The following is a 22,793-nucleotide window of genomic DNA, read 5'->3' on the forward strand; positions in this document are numbered from 1 at the left end:
CCAGTACTCTGGTAATGGCTCTCCAGGTATAGCAGCAGAGAAGGAAGTCTCTCTCCTCCAGCATTATACCCTGCCATCATAGCTTCATGTTGCCCGAACTTTGTCATAATACTCATTTATAGTGTGGCTCTATATACACATCTCTTTAGTTTACACAATTCAGAGCCATTTCATCTCAAGGCACAATGAATGCCTGAGCCTGGAGGAGTAGCTAGTCTCCCTTGCAACATACCTACGCCCCAGTTTTTAATTTCTGACTTCTCTGCCTGATTCCTGGGGCCCAAGACCCACCATGATTTCCTTTCCCTAATACACTGACATTTCTTTTAATGAAAAGCCTTACTTGTCACACAGTCATGACTGGAAAATTATAAATCTAGAAATATATCCACAGATATGAAGGAAGACTATGGTGATTACAGTGCAGAATTTGCTACTACTCACAGAAAGATCAATAAGCCTAAAGAACATCTCAATATTCCTAATGTAAAAACGAGTGACAAGGTTGCTGATGCAATAGTTCAAAATATTTTCATATTCACAAAATTTGAATTGCCAAGAGCTTCCAAATAGAAAGAGTATGTTAAGCCAAAGAATGTTTGTTATTTTTGAAGAATGAAATTTTAATCTTGTAATTCCAATAGAAGCAGCAAAGATCATTTATCTATACAAATCTCCTTAGCCTAAGATAAATACACGTTAGTCCCTAAGAGAACAGATACCAATAACAGCCATCAAGTTTTAGTCACCTTCACATTCTTTTCCTGCATTTCACAAGGTGGATCTCCTCGTTATTTTTTCTCATTTAGTCTTATCCTAAAACTCATCTTATATTTGTATGCGGTTCTTTCTCTTGAGGCTCTTTCGTTATGTATATCCAGTGTAAAGTGTGACATCAAAGGCATAAAATATGTCTACAAATAACAAATGTTGTTGGTGAGGATGTGGATAAGAGGGAACCCTCATACACTGTTGGTAGGAATGTAAATTGGTGCAGCCATTATGTAAAACAGAATGGAGGTTTCTCAAAAAACTAAAAATAGAACTTCGATATGACCCAGCAATTCCACTCCTGGCTATATATCTGAAAAAAACAAAAATGCTAATTTGAAAAGATACATGCACCCCACTGTTCACAGAAGTACTGTTTATAGTAGCCAAGTTATAGAAGCAACCTAAGTGTCCATCAGCAGGTGAATGGATAAAGAAGAGGTAGAATATATCTACAATGAAATATTACTCAGCCATAAAAAAGAATTAAATTAGGGGATTTTCAGCAACATGGATGGACCTAAAGGGTATTACACTTAGTGAAATATGTCAGACAGAGAAAGACAAATACTCTGTGCTACCCCTTATATATGGAATCTAAAAAATAAAACAAACGAATGTGTATAACAAGACAGAAACAGACTCACAGTATAGAAAACAAACTTATGGTTGCCACAGGGGAGAGCAAGAGGAGAGACAAATTAGGAGTGTGGGATTAACAGATACAAACTAATATGCATAAAATAAATAAAAAACAAGAATTTACTGTGTAGCACAGGGAACTATATTCGCTATCTTATAATAACCTCTAAATAAGCACCCTGCCTAACTCACATCATTCTTCTGGACATTAAACAAGAGTATAAAGGTGAAAGCTCTTTGTAAATGACAAAGCACTACATCAGTGCAAAATAACATTAGCAGTAGTTGTTTCAATAATGTCAGAAAGAGAATGAGATTAAGGTAGGGCTCTCTGTGATACTCACCCCATGCCTGCACCATTCCCTCATGTTTCTGCATTGGGAAAGTGCTTCCTCTTTACTCTCTTCACCACAAATGGCCACCTAGCCCAGTTACTATAGGACTGGATGTGGCATTCTTGCTTGACCTTGAGGTATTCACTCTGTGATCTGCAACTGAGAGGTACCCCAGGTTGTTTCTAATACTAGCTCTGAATGCAAAATCAGAAACAGGTTTGTATAACTCAAAAATCTATCTACATAGCCCTATTCTGGGGAGATATGGTAATAGGTACGTCTGTTATTATTGCCTATTCCATTCCCATTGCATGGGGCTAGCAATGAAGCATTCCAGATGCCCCCTACCAGAAGCCTAGGGCCTCGGTAAGGAGGCCATCTTTAGGAGTATGGAAGCATGTATGAAATCCTTCCTTAGAAATTCTACCCATGAGAAGGGTTCCTCTGAACAGGGAGCTCCTTGATGGTGACTTAAGAAATCTGCCCATTGGGTTACAATATTCTCTACCCTTGAGGACCTATTATAATCTGTTAGGTATCCCTGCTATTATATTCCATTCACCTCTCCCTTAGCACCTTCCACAACCAGTCCATCCACTTGACACCACACTTTTGGCTCAGAGCACATGATGGTGAACATGCCAGACAGGTACCCATCTGTCTTCTTACTCAAGTGAAATTAGGAGTAATTTTCCTGGTGGAAATAAACACTTTCTACCTACATGCCTGAAAGCGATAGGAGAGCCAACCTTACCAACTCTCTGCTTTCTTTACTCTGAGCTCACTCCAGCCCCAAAGGGAAGGCTCACTCAAAGTTTCGGCACTTGGGTAGGAAACAATTAAGAATCACATTTCACATTTAATTCTCAATCCACAGCAGTTTACCTTCTGCCTCATCTAGTAAACTATTGAAAGTCTCTCAAAAAGGTTAACACTGAGGTATGTACATTTTTTTGTTCTTATCTAATCTAACTTTTACTATCCTTTCTATGTAAAATGCTTGTTCCTGCTGCTTTCCATCAGGAAAATCTCATTGGAAATTTATTTCATCAAGACATATACTCTTTTTTGACCTCTACTGTCCAAAAATACCTGACACAAAATTTCTGTTGTATCATTTTTCATGCTGTATTATAATCCTTTGTGTTTTTGATGTGTTGAATTGAAAGAATGACCCTTCTGACCACCTGTCACTAGGGCTTTTAATGTTCCCAATTATTTTAATAGTTAAAGTGGGTTGTTCAACAGTTATCTATATTTTCCCAACTGGTACATGCATTTATTAAGCAGCTGATTGAAGTTAGAGATACATTATGTAGCCATGAATAGGAGCCAAGTCAGCTAACTTATGGAAACACTAAACTTGAGATTTCATATTCTTACCAACCAAAATAACTGATCAAACCTATATTTTTACTTGGAATATCATATTTCAGAAAATTAGTTTGTTATAGAATGTTTTACTGCCTTGAGATTATTTGACAAATAGAAAAAGAACAGGAGTGTTTATTATTCGAGATTAAATTTCAAGTCTCTATACCACAATTGCAATTCCATTTAATATAATTTTTCCACAGCAATAAAATAAAATAAAAGGGATCAACCATAGGAAAATATGTTTTAGCATTGTTTAAACATCTTTATCATATTTTTGGCAAGTCTGTGGCAAAACTTTGGAAACATTTTAGACAACCATTGGATAAATCAATTCTAAAACAGCAGTGTTTAAATGGTTTGTAGGTGTGGAGACCACACATCTCAGTTTTCCTGGCATCATCTAGGCTTACTCTTATGGTCTTGGCACAATCAGTAATAGCTCTTTTCTTTCTCAGAAGGATTTTACTCTGGGCAGTAACACTGTAAGGCCATCCTACCTACAGGCTGTCTACATAGGGATTAAAAGGGAGAAAATAATGTTTAACACTTAAATGTCCCCATGACTCATATAAAATCACCTGAATTTTCATTTTTTAATGAAATCTTTTGATTTCACAAAAACTAGTTTTGTAGGTTTTTGTTTATTTATGTTTCTACACATTTCCTTTAACTAGGAATATCTCTCTGTCCTAAAAATTGTATCTTATAAATATGTTTTAACTTTATAAGCATATACAAGTATTAGGTACTATAAATGCCTACTGGTCCAACTGTTTAAAACCCCAAAAGATTCCATTATTAACGAAAGTTGAAACAAAAACTCCCTCCTCATCTATATAAACTGTTGGTTATATTCATAAGGAAAGTCTCGTAGATGCTGATAATTTCTGTTTCAGTGACATGTGCTCTGTGATGTCAGATTCCATGTTCACGTGGTGGGGGTCTCATTTTTTCTGCTATAATTTATGTGCTAGAGACTATAATTGTTATAGTCATTATTTTTGTTCTGCATTCACCCGTAAGACCTCGGCTTGCCTTTAAACATATTTTTATGTGCAAATTTTTCTAATCTTTGATAACACTGGCCTTTTTGTGCTTCCATAATTTCCTTTCCATTCCACTGAAGGAAGATACTAAGCAAAACCAGGGCAAACAAGGTATTCTGGAGACAATGGCTTTGAAATTTACTCCCCCTGGTGGTCCAAAGCTCTGTTGCCCTGGGACGGCATCAAAATATTTTCTCTGGTATCAGGAGTTCTCATGTGAAATAGATAACAAACAAGCCATTGTTTCCAAAAACATACCTGAGATCCCCTAGTAACTTAATTAACAGACTTTACACATATTTATTTTGTTTCATTATCCCACTTTATTTGTATAAGTTGTGTATAGGTACTCTCTTATACACTAAAATGCCCAATTTCTAGGATATTTATCTTTGGAAGCAAAAGAAGGGTTGTTTTCATTTCAAAACCTTAAATAATTTCACACCACTTATCCCTTAAGTTCTTCTATCTATTTTAGATACAGTATGAACTTTTCTACAAATATTTTTCAAGATGTGAACACTAATAAATCAAAATAATGTGTAAGAACTCATTGAATCAAAGAAGGCTTTTATAATAATAGACTATTACCATTGTATAGAGCCTTTACAATATATAGTTCAACCTCTAAACTTTAGATAAGAGAAAACTGAAACCATTGCATGAGGGTTTAGATTTCATAAGTCCCAGATTAATGTTCCAGATCAACTCTCTTAATTACCTTTTAAAATATTTTTCTTGCTACTTCTTTATTTTAATTCTGTAATAACTAAAATATTATAATCAATTGGATCATAAATAATAATAGTAGAGATGGGCGTATGTCACTCTTTCAGTCAATGAATGTTTATTGAGTGCCACTTTTCTTCTTTCTTTTCTCTACTTAGCTAAAGTTACTTACATGTGTTTGTTAGTTTTGGGAAAATTTTACAGTGAGATGAGTTTGATTATATTAGAGAAGTGTTGGAAAATTATTTGAAGTAACTAAGGAGGCAATAAGGAATGAAATTCAGAACACACAGAGATGATTTTTTTATCTTGGAAAGGAAGAGGGGCATTTATTCTGAGCTGAATGAAGAGAGGAAGAGAACATTGTCAGTAAAAATAAATTTGCTAGTGATGGATATTGATCATTTTCCCATTTAAGATCATTTTTCTCTTAATAGAGTAAGAGGTGAAGCCATCCTCTGAGAGTAAGAAGGGAGGTAGAGGAATAGAATACATAAACAATGTAATAAATGGTAGAGAAAGATAGCTAGAGACATGTGAAAAATAACTGCAGCGTGTGGAATCCAGGTGGGGTTAGAAATTTGGAATTTGTAATTAAATCAACAGTATAATATGTTATTTTCAGCAAGATTTGTCAGAAGACTATATGCAGGAATAGAAAAGGTAAATATTTGAATTGACCTAGAGCTGGTATTTTTCAATATAAAGAGGATCTGTTGAGCAAGAAATTTGTGACTGTTAGCAAGTGTCTTGAGAATGATATATAAAAGTAAAGAAATTAAGAAATTAATTGTTGCAAATTAGAATTAAAAGAGTGATCCAGGGAGCTCAAGGCCTCAGTAAGATGAAAAAAGTACTGTAGATAAACTAACAGGGAAAACTAATAGACAATAAAAATTGAAATAGAGTTATGAGTTATAACAGCATCTTGAATGTGGATCTGGATATAGGTGGCTTAAAAGGAGTAGAATTAAGGTTTAAATATACATTAACCTATTATTCTACATTGATAATTACTTTGCCACTTAAAAGAAATCAAGAAATAGCAGGTTAAAAAAAGCATTTGTATTGTTGACATCAGCACCATAACGAAATAGGACTGGACTTTTCTTCTCCCCACAAATACACAGATTTAGCAACAATTCTCAGACAAATTCCCTTGTGAGAAATCCAAAAACTAATTGAAAGGTTCCTGCACCCTAGACAAATGCAAAACCAGCCTCACCAAAGCCAGTAGAGAGGTTTGGGACCCTCCCCGACTCTTGCTGGAATCCCTACTACCAACATAGCACCATACTATCAAAAGGAAACTTCCTTGCTCTCAGCTTCTCCGGGGGGGGGGGCAGGAGTTGGTTTGTGTATCCAGACCCCCAAGTCTTCGAAGTCCCCAGAGGACTGACTTCTAGTTTTGCAGTCTTGGAGTTCTGATGGCCCAGAAACAGTCTATCCCACCTAGGGGAAAATGGTGACAGTGACTTGGGCTGGTAGACATCATAGATCCTACTTTCTGCTCATTGCAGAGCAAAGGACAAAACCCACAGCTGCATGCTTCTCCCTGAGGAGGAAAAAATTTAGGAAAGGCTAGTGAATCTCTGGCAAAGTTGATTGATGGAGGTCTTCTTCTGTATAATAAGGTCAGTACATGAATCCTAGAAGAGCTGCCTGCCTTATCTAATATGCAGGCAGCAACACAGAAAGTCAAGGAATATCAAGAACCAGACAAAACTGTTCCTCAAAAAAGGAATAAGGTAAATCTCCAGAAACTGACCCTAAAGAAAGATAATAATCTGATTTACTTAAAAGAGAATTCAAAATAACTGACATAAAGATGCTCACTGAGTTCAAGAGAACAATACATGAGTAAAGCGAGAAATTCAATAAAGAGATATAAAATATTAAAAAGAGCAAAACAGAAATCATGGCATGAAAAACAATAACTGAACTTAAAAAAATCACTAGAGAGTTTCAACATTAGACTAGATCAAGCAACAGAAAACATCGGTGATCTCAAAGACAGGTCACTGTAAATAAATAAGCCAGAGGAGCAAAAAGAAAACAATGAAAAAGACTGAAGAAAGCTTAAATGAGTTATGGGATTCCATCAAGGAACAAGTATACACATTATGAGACTCCCAGAATGAGAAGAAAGATAAAGGATCAGAAATTTTATTCAAAGAAATAATGACTGAAAACTTCCAAAGTCTGGGGAAAGAAAGGGACATAAAGATCCAGAAAGCTCAAGGGGCACAAATTAAGTAAGTCAAAGAAATCAACTTCAAGATACTTATAATTAAATTGTCAAAAGTCAAAGACAAAGAATTTTGAAAGCAGCAAGAGAAAAGCAACTTGTCATATCCAGCGGACACCTCCCCCCACTGCTGCTCATAAAACCATCAGCAGATTTTCAGTAGAAACCTTGCAGGCCAGAAAGGAGTGGGGTGATATATTCACGTGCTCAAAGGAAAGAGCTACCAGCAAAGAATACTATTCCCAGCAAAACTGTCCTTCAGAAATGAAGGAGAGATAAAGACTTTCCCAGACAGAAAAGAAGCTTGGAGAGTTCACTGTCACTAGATCTGCCTTACAAAAAATGCTAAAGAGAGTTATTCAAAATGAAATGAAAGGATACTAAGCAGAAACATGAAAATATAAGGAAGTATGAAACTCATTAATAAAGGTAAATATATAAACAAATACTGAGTACTGTACTGTAATGGCAGTAGGTAAATCACTTTTAATTCTACTGTAAAAGTATAAGATAAAAGTATTAAAAATAACTATAACTAAAAAAATGAAAAGATACACAGTATGAATAGATGTACATTTTTACAACAATAGCATAAAGTGAAAGGAGGGGAGAAGTTAAAATGTAAAGTTTGTGTATGTAATTAAACTTATTATCAGCTTAAAATTAATGTTTACTACTATAAGGTATTTCATGTGAACCCCAAGATAACTACAAAAAAATTACTCATAGAAGATACACAAAAGAAAAAAATCAAGTATTTAAAGCATATCAATTAAAAAATTAACACAACAGGAAGACGGCAGGAGAGGAAAAGACAGACAAAAAAACTGGCAAAAGTTAATAGTATGGCAGGAGTAAATACTTCCCTTTCAATAATTGTTTTAGGTATAAGTGAATTAAACTCTCCAATCAAGAAACATACAGTGGCTGAATGTTTTTTTTCCAATCACTCAACTACTTGCAGCCTAAAAGAAATTTGTCACAATAGACCAGATGTGGAAACTACCTAAATGCCCATTGACAGATGAATGGATAAAGAAAACATGGTATATACATTTAATGGAATTTTTATTCAACCTTAAAAAAGAAGGAAATTCTGCAATATGTGACAACACAATGACCCTTGAGGGCATTAAGAAAGTGAAATAAGCCAGTCACAGAAAGACAAATGCTGTATGATTTCACTTATATGAGGTATCTAAATTAGTCAAATCCATAGAATCAAAAATGGAGTGGTGGTTGCCTGGGAATGGAGAGGCAGAATTGGGGAGTTAATAATCAACAGGCATAAAATTTCACTTAAATCAGATGAATAAGCTATAGAGCTCTGCTGTACAACATTGTACCTACAGTCAAAGTAATGTATTGTACACTTAAAAATGTGTTAAGAGGGCAGTTCTCCTGTTAAGTGTTCTTACCACAATAAAGTAAAAATTTTAAGAAAGAGTACTTGTTTTAGATGCTATATAGACTGGGCTCGAGACTGTATTCTAGTATTTACTAGTTAGGTAAACTTAAAAATTTTAATTATCTTCTCTAACTCCAGTTATCTCATCTATATAATAGGAATAGTAATATGCAGAGCTCTTACTAAAATCAAATTAACCTGCATAGATAAAGGAATATCATACGGCTGTTGCATATTAGATAGATCTTCTCATATATAATTTTTCATGACAAAGCCTTTTGACAGCACCTCCCTCTTTAGAGTCTTTTTTCTCTGCTTTTCCCTCTTCATATCATGGAACTATACTCAAAATATTTCATCTTTTTAAAAATTGACCCTTAATTTTTTATATCCTTCTTGGTGCTGTCCTAGTTTTCTTGTTTCCTTCATAATCAAATTCATAAAAGAATTATTTTTATTCCATAATCTTTTCTCATCTTCCCTTAAATTTTCTCTAACCTGAGTGTTGCTCCCACCATTTTACTGCAACTGCTTTTCCTGTAATCTCTTTCCAAGTGTACGTTTTGATGGACTCTTTTCACACGTTATCTACTTTATGAGGCATTTAGCACTGCTGTTTCTTAAAATATTATTCGTTGATATATTCTTCTCTGCAGTTTTTTTCAAAAAAAAAATCCTCTCCTGGTGATGCTTTAAATCACTGTTTTTAGCCTCCTTTGCTGATTCCTCTTTCTTCCTTGTGAATTGATATTCCCAGATTTCACCCTTATTTCCATCTTCTCCTTTGTCCATCTCAACCACCTCTTTAAATTTAAATACCGCTGGTACTTCAAGATATATGACTCCATATAAGAAAACTTTCTAAATTTCAGGAATACACTCATTATCTACTTATTCCATTAATATGCGTTCAAAATCTACCATGTGTCAGGCATGGGCTGAGAAAAGGAATTGTAATAGGGCAGTACACAACACAAACCAAGATGCTTGCTTTCATTTTCTTGGATGTTTCATTAGGATTTCAAATTCAGCATATCTAGAACTAAACTGCCCGTTCCCCTCAACACACACCTCCTGCAATCTGTTCTTTTCCTTGTATTTTATTTCCTGGTAAATAATTCCATCCACTTAGGTATCCAAATCAGAAATCTGAGAGTAATCGTAGATCCTTACCTCGTCCCTGTGTTTCTCATAACCATTAAATCCACTTTTCCATGTGTTCTCAAATCCAGTGTCTCATTTTCGTTCAAAAGTATGCACTTCAAGATCACCTGGGCTCTGCATGTATAAAGGGGGATAGTTTTATACCCACTTCATAGGGTTGACAATAAGATTAAATGAGGTAAGAGATTCATTTGTCTCAGAATAGTACCCAACACATGCTTACTGAATGTTGGTTATCTTTATTAAATACTTCTTTAATACTTCTTTAAATACTATCTTTATTAAATACTAATAATTATTAGCTGTTAGAATTGACATGTGAAATGAAACCTGGTCCCTTCCCTCCCTTCCCTGCCTTGGAAAACAAAAGTATTGACAAACAATCAAAATCACTTTATCAAAAGTACCACATGCTATACAAATTAACTTTTTTTTGCATTTTATATATATATAAAATCTGCCTGGACTTCAATAACGCTATTAAGTTGAGGTCTGAGCAACAAGATAGGAATGAGATATAAACCATACCACTCTGAGCATAACTGTGACTCAAGCATTTTACTGGGATTATCTATATCTATTTATCTCAGATATATGTATAGTTAAGAATCACATCCATGTCCTCTATCGCAGTTTGTCAGTTTCCTAACTGAACAGCCAGGAGAATGAAGGTCAATTTATCTTCTTTATTACGAGTTAATCTGAATTGGGGAACCCAGCTTGAGTGCATATTCAAATTGGCTAGTAATCCCTTTACCACTGAATTGAATTTATCACCAGTGCTACAGGCTGCTCTCCTACCATCACCCTACTGGGAATTGAGCCTGCCATGATAAACTTCACTTATGAAAGCTTGCTAAAGTGACGGCCTAGAAATCCATGGATGTTCGGCTTTTTTCCTCAATTCTCAAATCAGAGAGTCATTCCTGCTCTCTTGAGGAGGGTTGACTAAACAGACAGAGATACCTGTTTAGGAAAAGCCCACTTTTCCTAACTCTGTGCTTCAAAAAGGACAGGTACTCCCAGGTCTTGGCCATAGAGGAGTGAGAGGAGAGGAGAGAGAATAGTTCTCACTAACATGCACCCCTGAAGATATAAATATATAATCATTTTTTTTTTGAGTATTGAAAACTTTGAAGATTTACACATTACAATTTCAGGTAATAGCAAAAAATTGATGCCTCAGAAAACAATATAATTCAGAGTGAGTTTAATCAATGAAATCTACTCTTTCAAAATGAAGAAGGGGGTAACAGAAGGCAAAACAACCCAGAAATACGATAAAGGGAAATGATTGAAAATGAATATTGCAAATATGGAGAGGTATACTAGGCTGTGAGCTATACATGTATTATCTCTGTGGCTGTCAATTGTTAATTGAATTATAGTTGATTTACAATGCTGTGTTAGTTTCAGGTGTATAGCAAAGTGATTCAGTTGTACATATATATATATTATTTTTCATATTATTTTCCATTATAAGTTATTACAAGATATTGAGTATAGTTCCCTGTGCTATACAGTAGGTCCCTGTTGGTTATCTACTTTATATATAGTAGTGCACATTTGTTAATCCCAAACTCCTAATTTATCCCTCCCCTGTCATTCCCCTTTGGTAACTACAGGTTTCTTTTCTATGTCTGTGAGTCTATTTCTGGTTTATAAATAAATTCACTTGTATCATTTTTTGATTCCAATGTAAGTAATATCATACGATATTTGTATTTCTCTGTATGACTTATTTCATTTAGTATGATAATTCCTAGGTCCATCTATGTTGCTGAAAATGGCACTATTACATTTTTATGGCTGAGTAATATTCCCGTGTGTGTGTGTATACAACATTCCCCTTATTCATTCATCTGTTGATGGACATAGAGGTTGCTTCCATGTTTTGTCTATTGTGCTGCTATGAGCATTGGGGTGCTTGTGTCTTTTTGAATTATACTTTTCTCTGGAGATATGCCCAGGAGTGGGACTGCTGGATCATATGATAAATCTATTTTTACTTTTTTAAAAAACATCCATACTGTTTTCCATAGGGGCTGCACCAATTTACATTCCCACCAACAGTGTAGGAGGGTTCCTTTTTCTCCAAACCCTCTCCAGCATTTATTATTTGTAGACCTTTTGATGATGGCTATTCTGACCACTGTGTGGTGACACCTCATTGTTGTTTTGATTTGCATTTCTCTAATAATTAGCAATGTTGAGCATCTTTTCATGTGCCTGTTGGCCATCTGTATGACTTCTTTGGAGAAATGTCTGTTTAGGTCTTCTGCCCATTTTTTAATTGAGTTGTTTGTTCATGCAGATGAATACTCCCTGATATGACCACCACCAGTTTTTATGTCCCCAGGGAGAGCCACAGATGCCCCCTACCTCCCCAGGAAATGCTCCAAAACCAGCAAGTAGGTCTGACCCAGGCTCTATGAAGTTACTGCTTTTGCCTTTGGTCTCGGTGTGCATGAAATTTTGGTGTGTGTCCTTTAAGAGTGAAGTCTATTTCTCCCAGTCCTGTGAAGCTCCTGCAATTAACCCCCACTGGCCTTCAAATCCAAATGCTCTTGGGGCTCCTCTTCCCAATGCTGGACCTCCAGACTGGTGAGCCTGATGTGGGCTCAGAACTCTTACTCCTATGGAATAACCTCTGCAATATAATTATTCTCCAGTTTGTGAGTTGCTTACCAGGGGATATGGGATTTGATATATCACAAGTGCACCCTTCCTACCATCACATTACAATTCCTTCTTTGTTTTTAGTTGTAGGGGGTCATTTTTGGTAGGCTCCAGTCTTTTTTATCAATGGTTGTTCAGCAGTTAGTTGTGATTTTGGAGTGCTCGTAAGGGGAGATGAGCTCAAGCTCCTTCTAATCTGCCATCTTGGCCTCACTTCCTGTGGCTGTCATTTTAAAAGAAAATATAACACTAGAAATGCATTTATGGCAATAATATATGTAAAAATAAGTATATGGAGGATATTTTCAACTCACATAACAGCATTATATTTGTTCTTGACAAGTAGTTATAAAATAAGATCTGGAAAAAAAAATAGAATTTTTCCATAGAAGATCATCCCAGAAAAAGGATCAAATGCAAGCAGTGCTGAACAGTGGAAAGCACATGTGTATGCTTTGAAACGCACAGATCTGGGTTGAAATATTAGCCCTATAATGTATTAGGTGTAGGGTGTTAACTCTGCTGGTTGACCTCCCCGGTCTTCTTGCCTTGCCTTTGAAATGAGAGCAGTTTCATATGGGTGCTGTGATAGAATACATCACATCATGCCTGGCCTATGGTAACCTCTTAAACACAAGTAGTTTTCTTACTGCCTGGGAAACATGTTATTGAAAAATAGATCCTTAAAGAAATGAATTAATTTGTTTTGAATGAAAAGAAGTGGCTTAACCTGCCTTTCCTTCCAGTAAACAGCTTCTTAATACCCTGAATAGTCAATACCCTGAAGGGTCTGTGCTAGAAGAAATAGCCTTAAATTGCATCAGTTTTCTTCTTGACTTCCTGGGAATGTAATATTGAAATAGGCCCTGGGTCCTGGAGTGTCCAAACCAGGAAATCATGCAAAACAGTCGTAAATATGTATCTAAATGTTTTGAGAATAACTCACAGTCTAATCTTTTCTGCAAGACTTTTAATCACACATGTGTTCTACATGGTTGTACAGACTGTAATTCTTCTGTCCATTTATCTTGAAACTGAACTGCCTCAAATATTTTTAAAATATATTGTCAATTCAATGTATTATACATATTAATTCCTAATGAATGGTTATTTTTATAGCTTTTACAACTGGGACAGTCATATTGCTGTTTGTAATTCAACTCCCAATTACCAAGTGATTGCTGATAATCCAGAAGGCTTACTTTTTAAATACAAAAAAGACAGAAAAATTCTCAACGTGGACCCTAAGGTAAGTCTGCTTTTACACTTTTGTATCTCTTCAAATTTTATTGTATCTCTACACTTACTCAAAAACTATTAGCTACTTGACTCTTAAGTTTTTAAATTTAGAAATGAAAAGCTATGTTGAAACTTAGAGCATGTACTATCCTTAAAGAAAAAACTTCAAAACTTAGTAAATTATTAGAAATCAGCGAGGAAGTATTTAGGGGGAGTTTAAATGGAACTCACAAGTGGTCACACTTCTCCATGCTTAGCAGAAGAATTAGCCCTCAGGGAGCCAATGGGTAGAGCATCTGTTTGCTCTGATCCTGGGGATGTCCAGTCACTTTCAGCTCTGAATGGAGACATGAGTCATTTAGGGAAAGGAGACTCTCATCTCACATATGTACTCAGAATTCTAATATCCCTTTTTGTATGTGCGTAACACTGAAAACAGCATGGTCCTTAGTGCATTTCTGAGCGTTAACTTAGAAAATATATTTTATTTAAATATTTTTAAAACATGTCCCATGATATTTTGATTTTGTTCAAGGAAAAATATTTACATTTTACATATTTTCAAGGACTTTATTTATATCATGACTTTTAATCCTATCTGGGGGCAAAGGTTGAAACTTAAAAGTCATATATGCTTGGGTTGCTTTGTTTTTTTTGTTTGTTTGTTTTTTTACATTTTTTATTGATTCATAATCATTTTACAGTGTTGTGTCAAATTCCAGTGTTCAGCATGTTCAGCACAATTTTTCAGTCATTCATGGACATATACACACTCATTGTCACATTTTTTTCTCTGTGATTTATCATAACATTTTGTGTATATTTCCCTGTGCTATACAGTATAATCTTGTTTATCTATTCTACAATTTTGAAATCCCAGTCTATCCCTTCCCACCCTCTACCCCCCTGGTAACCACAAGTCTGTATTCTCTGTCCATGAGTCTTTAGATTCCACATATGAGTGATCTCATATGGTATTTTTCTTTCTCTTTCTGGCTTACTTCACTTAGAATGACATTCTCTAGGAGCATCCATGTTGCTGCAAATGGCATTATGTTGTCGGTTTTTATGGCTGAGTAGTATTCCATTGTATAAATATACCACTACTTCTTTATCCAGTCACCTATTGATGGACATTTAGGCTGTTTCCATGTTTTGGCTATTGTAAATAGTGCTGCTATGAACATTGGAGTGCAGGTGTCATCCTGAAGTAGATTTCCTTCTGGATACAAGCCCAGGAGTGGAATTCCTGGGTCATATGGTAAGTCTATTCCTAGTCTTTTGAGGAATCTCCACACTGTTTTCCATAGTGGCTGCACCAAACTGCATTCCCACCAGCGGTGTAGGAGGGTTCCCCTTTCTCCACAGCCTCTCCAGCATTTGTCATTTTTGGATTTTTGAATGACGGCCATTCTGACTGGTGTGAGGTGATACCTCATTGTAGTTTTGATTTGCATTTCTCTGATAATTAGTGATATTGAGCATTTTTTCATGTGCTTTTTGATCATTTGTATGTCTTCCTTGGAGAGTTGCTTGTTTAGGTCTTCTGCCCATTTTTGGATTGGGTTGTTTATTTTTTTCTTATTGAGTCGTATGAGATGCTTATATATTCTGGAGATCAAGCCTTTGTCGGTTTCACTTGCAAAAATTTTCTCCCATTCCGTAGGTTTTCTTCTTGTTTTATTTCTGGTTTCCTTTGCTCTGCAGAAGCTTGTAAGTTTCATTAGGTCCCATTTGTTTATTCTTGCTTTTATTTCTTCTAGGAGAAAATTTTTGAAATGTATGTCGGATAATGTTTTGCCTATGTTTTCCTCTAGGAGGTTTATTGTATCTTGTCTTATGTTTAAGTCTTTAATCCATTTTGAATTGATTTTTGTATATGGTGTAAGGGTGTGTTCTAGCTTCATTGTTTTACATGCTGCTGTCCAGTTTTCCCAACAGCATTTGCTGAAGAGACTGTCTTTATTCCATTGTATATTGTTGCCTCCTTTGTCGAAGATTAGTTGACCAAAGGTTTGTGGGTTCATTTCTGGGCTCTCTATTCTGTTCCATTGGTCCATATGTCTGTTTTGGTACCAATACCATGCTGTCTTGATGACTGTAGCTCTATAGTATTGTCTGAGAGTTACGTTTTAATTGGCGGGAGGACTCGAGCTGGGAGGACAGCCTCTCAGATCACTCTGAGGGACTGCTCTGAAGAGGCAGGGAAGGAGCTAGGATATGTAGGAGCTTTACAACAAAGACCAAGTAGTTGGAACAATAAAAGATGACTTGTTATCTAAAGAAAGCCAGGCATCTCAAGTTAAAGAATTTAGTGCTTTTCTATGCATGGGAGGAAGCAAACATTTGGGCTCATTGAATTCATTCCTTTGACAAGCACCTAGCTATCTAGGGCCAGTATCCTGCCCTTTCTTATTCTGAGTGCCCTCAGAGCGCACCATTGTGAGTGGCTGCAGAGGCTGGGCTGGGCTGTAGGCTTGTCTTCCCGGGCGGGGGGGGGGGGGGGTGCAGCCACTGAGGACTTGATGGTTTCAGCATTCTTTGTTTACTGATATGGTTTCCAGTATTTTCCGTTCACAATAAGCAAAATTCTAAGCCTTACTTTACTATTAACTGGCTCTATGGCCTTGAGAAATTCACTTAACCTCCCTGGGTTTTAATGTGGAAGATGAGTGTTTGTGGTTGTTGTTGTTTTCTGCTCTCCAGTGTCCCTCTAGAACCCCAGCCCCACTTCACAGAGATCCTGACTCAACAGGAGCCAGAAGTACATATTTTCATAAGTGGCCAATGTGATTCTACTGCTGACTGTCCATGAACCACAATTTGAAAAAGACTTCTCAAAAAAAAAGGGCAATAATCTCAAGAGATCTCGTACTCTGTTCCCAAACACAAGTATTCTCAAATGAAATATAACTATATTTTTGTTTTTTTGATCTAGATATAAAGTTAGCATGTGCATTTCCTACATGATTTCTTAACTGATTCATCCTCTTCAAAGAGCCTTGATCCTTTTGCATTTCATGCATTCACATAGCATCTCTTACGGATCAACAGAAGGATCAAGAAATAAGCTAATATGCCAAGTTTTTTGAACTACAAACAAGTTATACTTTTATACTTAATATTTTTCTTAGTAATTTTGCTTGAGATTCTTCCTAAGATGAACACCTTCTTATAACTCCATAGTTAAAGTGCTGGAAAATATTGTAAGAACAACACAACACAACTCTCCTTTTCCGTTCCTTCAAGTACTCTCTTTGAAATATTTTATGCTTAAAATTAAAGGGGTCAAGATAAATGAAAGGTGGAAGCAGTGGTAAACAGGATGTGTTTCCTTTGTACAACACAGATGTAGACTCATTAATTCTGAAGCATGGTTCCCATGAAACAGTTGTTTGTGAATGGTAACAGTGGAAAAAAGAAAATTATGTAGGTCTTAGAACAAGTAATATGAGTTCATTGGTTAAGAAATTCCAAATGCAATAAGAGTTTGGTTGCATTGAAAACAGGACCACTGGCTTTAACTTCCCTGCAGCTGTATAACATCTGGAACAAATAAGGCCAGTTTCTATTTTTGAGTGAAGAATGCGTGTGTGTGTGATTCACACCCACCAAAATGTTTCCAGTGTATTATCTTTAGAAGGATTGAGTGGACGCACTTTGTACTCACTCCCCTACATTATCTGGACAAATGAAAAAAAAATAGGCATTTTTCTTTTGCTTTTAGGAAACATTAACCATGAAATAGTTGAGTCTCAGCCTAACATAGGTGGTCTAAAACCTTCATGATCTACTAATAAGATGAGAGATTGTATAAAATAGTTACAATAGGAAAAATCTTCCATAGTTACACCAGCTTTTTTTCCCTCCCCTCCCCTCTTCTGTTTACTAATGTGAGAACCCATCACCTGGAAAAATGTCTGGTTAATAGATACTCAATAAATATTTGTAGAATAAATGATTGAATAAGTGGTTCCCTCCAAACACACAAACATGATGCTACACCAATTAAAAGTTGAGGCATAGATTATGTCACTGATGCTTGAGGGAGAAGTGATAGCCAGAAAGGGTACAGTCACCCCCAATCTATATTGATACAAGTAAGTCAGAAAACAAATTACAGGAAATTATCTGTAGAAACTGTCAATGTGACCATAAACTTAGGATTTTTTAAGATTATGCAGAAATCTTTCTTTTGGTATGTGCTTTCAGGTGGCCTTGTGCGATCCCAGGACTATGTAATTTAAGCCATCTCAAATTAAGGCTGTTAAATTAGAATACGTTTTTGATTTATGAACAAATTGACACACACAGGTTAAATGACAAGCTCAAGGTCACAGAGTTCACTATTAGTAGAGTCTAGCAATGGAGCTTAATCTTACATATGAGATCCCATAGGGAATGTAAAGACAAGCGAGAGTTCACCCCTTGCCCTTTCGGTGCTTGTAAGATTTTTAAGGAAACAGGCTTGTAAAAAACTGCAACATAAGGAAGAAAGTGATATGCTGCAAAAAAGAAATGTTTTGGGAATTCAGGGAAAGAAGAGATGTCTTTCAATCTGGGGCAGGACCGAGTGGAGAGGGGATGGTGAGGGCAGCAGCACTGGGGGTTGTTAGGAGATAATGGAGGAGGTAATCTTTGAACCAGACTTGAAGAATGATTAGGTATTGAACTCACAGAGATGGAGAAGAAGATAATACCAGGAGTGAAGCCTATTAACAGAGATAAGGTTGATGGGTGTAACGGAAAGGAAAGGAAAACCTATAGTTCAACTGGCCTGCAGTATTGGTTTGGAGGAGTGGAATGGGAATTAAGGGTGGAAAGGTCATGGAAAGCCTTGAATGCAGGAATAATGAGGGTCTCGGACTAGATCTGATAGGGGGAAATGGGGAAATATGCTAAGGCTCTTGTGCAGGGAAATAACAGGAGGAAAGCTATGTTTTAAGGAGATTAGAGGGTGTAGATTGGACACACTATGGAGAAAGAGTGGAGAAGAGGAGAACATAACAATAATCCTGCTGAAAATTGAAGAGGACTAGGACTAGGGGCCCTCCTGTGGTTAGGAAGTTTCTGAGTTGATGTTTTTTAATATTGCAACTACCTGATCATTCAGGGAAAGACAAAACTTAGAGAATGTATATCATGTAGAAAAAGTAGTTGAGAAATTCACTTTGCTCCAACACTTAGGGGAGAAAGAGAGTTAATTCTAGTGCTGGATGAGTATAGAGAAGACGATGAGCTGGATGGATGTCAGTAGGTCTGTAGCCTCTTCTTCCTCCATCCTCCTTTTCCTCATCTGATGTGTACTGAGTACCTACTGGGCACTGGGAGCTATAAAAAGTGAATCAGAAAGGTGGGTTTCTTGCCCTAAAAAGTTCACAGTTTAATTGGTGGGGAAATAGACTATGCACATAAATGGCAAGCTAGAAAGTGATCTGAGAGGACAGAAGATGCTCTATGTGTAAGCGCATTTGACTGTCCTTTATGATTGGATTACCACATTCTGTTGATTCTTATTTTGTAGTTGGCTGTATCCTTTGATAACTATGTAAGTTTAAAAAGCTAAAGCTCTAATCTGTTCTTAGAAACAATGATCAGTAAACTAAAAAAAAAATGTGCAGTATACTGTATATATGTAGTTACATGCAATGTAATATATATGTGCAGTTGAACTGGAATAATTCTACCTAATAAAACTGAAAAAGGAAAAAAAAAGAATTCAGAGGAAGCAGAATTCACTTGGACCTTCGGCATTCAAAAACAAGTTAACAGAAGAGATAGTATCTGAGCTGGATCTTGAAGGGTGGGTATGGTGAAAACAGGAGGACCGGAGCAGGGAGGGTATTGTGGTAGGAAGAAGCATCACACGCAAAGGTCTGGAAGCATAGAGCATGGGACTGCATGGAAAGAAAGAGGAATTCATTCTGGCTAAAGAGTGATTCTCAGCATGAGCCAGACAGCAGAATCACCCAGAAAGTATTAGAGTATAAGATGCCTGGCCTCATCCACAAAGATTCTGATTTAATTGTCCTGGGTGGAAGGCCTGGGCATCCATACTTTTTTAAAAAGCTCCCTGGGTGATTCTTAAGTGCAAGCAGGGTTGAGATCAAGGTGCAGAAAGGAAAGTGATAGCAGAGAAGTTGTGAGAGAGAATTGAATTCCAAGTATGGAAGACAAATCTAATGAGTCTTTGCCATTCTACGCAGTTCAGTGAAAATCTATACCATTTGTGTTATGTCTAAGTACAAAGATGAATAAGCCATTTTGAAAGGAGATTATTTTTCTGTTGGCCAAACATTGGTGTGCAAAAGAAAATCAATTATATTAAAACTATGAAATTCAGTAGAACAGAAGCTCCTTTCTGTTACTTTGGTGTCTAATGGAGTGCACTTTGAATATAGTTGTTTGAGAAATAACAAAACAAGCAAAAAAACAAACAAAAAAAAGTTCAGAGATCTGAGAGATGCTGGATCATCCTGAGTGTCATGAACTTGGAAGTCATGTGCAATGCAGATGGTGCACTGACATAACAGGATGCATTTCTTTTCTTTTTACATACCAATACTCCTCACTGTACAAACAGAAGCTCCCCAATCCAGTCTCCTCTGTCTGAAAATGACAATTGTTCAAACATAAAAATGTGCTACTTTGAAATGCAAACTGTTTTTACATGAGCTCTTCGTCAGCAGCTCGTCTACCATGTTTTGATTAGTAGCAATTTTTGTCAATTCTATGAAGCATTTCCCCTTCTTCTAACCAATCAGGAGAACCCTAGGCTCCACCCCTAGAGGTTCAAACTGCAACATTAGTCTGTGGCAAGGTCCAGGAATCTGTATTTTTAAATGTCTCTTTGGATAAGCTTAAAGATTAGCTGGATTTGATATACACTGCTTTACACAGTGATTTTTTTAATTGAAGTTTAGTCAGTTACAATGTGTCAATTTCCAGTGTACAGCATGTTTCAGTCATACAAATACATATATATTCCTTTTCATATTATTTTTCATTATAGGTTACTACAAGATATTGATTTTAGTTCCCTGTGCATATACAGAGGAAATTTTTTATCTATTTTATATATAATAGTTAATATTTGCAGATCTTGAACTCCCAGTTATGAGCTGTTTTTCCACCTTACCATATGTTCCTAAAGTAATCGAAGTTCATTCCTCTAAAACAAGTTTTAAGCCAACAATCTTAATTTCAAGGAGTCTAAATTGCAGATTCCTGGGACTGCGCAGACTAGAAGTACAGACCGTATACCAAGGACTTCTGGGTAATGTCCACAGTACCAACGATCCCAATAGATGCTTCCGCTGATAAATCGCTGCTATTTTTCCTTGGCTCATGGTAGAATGAAGGTGGCAATACCCTTTCTTGCTATCATGGCCTCGTTAAGAATCCTTTTCATGTAGGTTTGCCCAGACGCTCATATGAACCATATGTGACAAAGACTTGTAAAGTGTAAACTGAAACGTGGGGCAGAAACCCTTTCTGGTTGTTTTACCATTGTATTTCCAGTGCTAGCACATAGTAGGTGCTCAGTAAACCTCTGTGGAATGAATAAACTGAATATTAAATATTTGCTCAAGAAATGAATAGTAGGACCAGAAATAATCCTGGAAACTTTTGAGGTTAACTTTAAAATGTTTTAAGATCTTAGATGCTAGAAACATATGTAGAGCTAATGCTATTTTTACCAGAGTAATTGACTCTGGTTCTTTTCTCTCCTTGGTAGGTGAATTAACCCCAGGGGGTTTTTGCTGAAGTTTGAATTGCTGACTCTGGGTGTCCAGAGCAATTGTGATGTGTTAGGCTCATTGGTATTTTATTATTTTAAAAAATAAATATTTAGTCATTATTGTATATAATACAGATGCCAAAAAAAAGCACCAAGTTTTACTTTTTTTTATGAGCAAAAGAATATCTAGATGAACAATGTTTAAAATTAAAAGTAACTTCTCCCAGTGAAAACACATATTTCTGTTTTGGGGGGTTTTTGCTTGTTTGCTGGCTTAATTTAGAGGACGATTCCAGCAGTACCTGCTTACAGCTCCCCTCTCCTCTGTTCTGTTCTTCCCAAGCAACCCCCACCCAAGCACTTGCTACTATTAGTAGGAAAGGTGTTAATTGTCTCCTGATGCTGCTCCCGGTTCACTGTGTTAGAATCAAATGGAGCCTGTCCCAGGCTAGAAATTGCCCTTCTCAAAATGGAGGTCCATAAAATCCCTACATCCTTTCTGCAGATGGTTCAAATTTAATCTTGTGAAGCTCCACCCTCCCAGTGAAGGTCCTCAGTTTTACAATCTGTCTTTTTACAGAACCCAGGTATATTTCCCATTGGACATTTTTTAAAAAGAACCTATACTGAATAGAAGAGGTTTAAGAGAGGCTATGATTTCTTCAAAGTCTCCAACAGTGTCCCCTCAGCTCCTCACAAACTTGAATTAATGGGGCAGGGGACACTTACTGAATCACCAGCATCACTTTTTTGGCTCTGAATTTTCCTCAAAGGGCTCCTGTAAATGTTAATTTTTAACTGTGGCACAGTCACAGTTCTTAAGTAAAGCTAAGGTCTTGCCAACTTTCTGGTTTTGCTGCCCAGATTACTGAATGTTTGGTTGATTATAGCCCTAAAACACCCACAAACTAAGAAGCTTTTAAATATTTTCTCCCCTGGGCAATCACCTGGTCTACCTGAACTGAAGTTCTACCACATATAAATTAAGTATTTACTCAACTAACTACTGCTAAAATCAATGGCCTTGAGGAATACATTAAATGTTATACAACAGAGCTTGACTTTTATGAATTAAAAGTCCTGAAACTTAAATGCTATGCCCTCTTCTTGACCTGGAAAACTGATTTTAATTTTATATGCAGTATTATGGAAAAACCCCTAGAGATAAGCACACCGTTGTTAACTGTCCAATAGCTGAACTCATATATGAGGTATAGCACAGAAAAGATAAGCAGGAGGAAAGAAAAAAATATGTATATATATAATTTAAAATTATTATATGTATAGCAATGCTTACTAATAAAAGTGAATGACAACTCTTCACCATCCAAGTTGAATATCTGTGGTAAAAAGAAAAATACGTATTTTAAATTGCTGTTTGAAGCTTCTTAGAAGGGCAGCCCGGTCACATGCC

General features: G+C 36.3%; 1 protein-coding gene across 2 annotated transcripts in view; it reads left to right on the plus strand.

The window, feature by feature from the left end:
* Positions 1 to 22,793, plus strand: part of CFAP299 (cilia and flagella associated protein 299) — a 493,878-nt gene that overhangs the window by 462,634 nt on the left and 8,451 nt on the right. For both annotated transcript variants that reach the window (XM_072942181.1, XM_006198219.3), the window contains exon 6: positions 13,519 to 13,648. In XM_072942181.1, the coding sequence (XP_072798282.1) occupies positions 13,519 to 13,648 (130 nt within the window). The remainder of the gene's footprint in view (positions 1 to 13,518; positions 13,649 to 22,793) is intronic.

Source organism: Vicugna pacos, chromosome 2 (genome assembly GCF_048564905.1).
Source record: "Vicugna pacos chromosome 2, VicPac4, whole genome shotgun sequence".
Taxonomy (NCBI): domain Eukaryota; kingdom Metazoa; phylum Chordata; class Mammalia; order Artiodactyla; family Camelidae; genus Vicugna; species Vicugna pacos.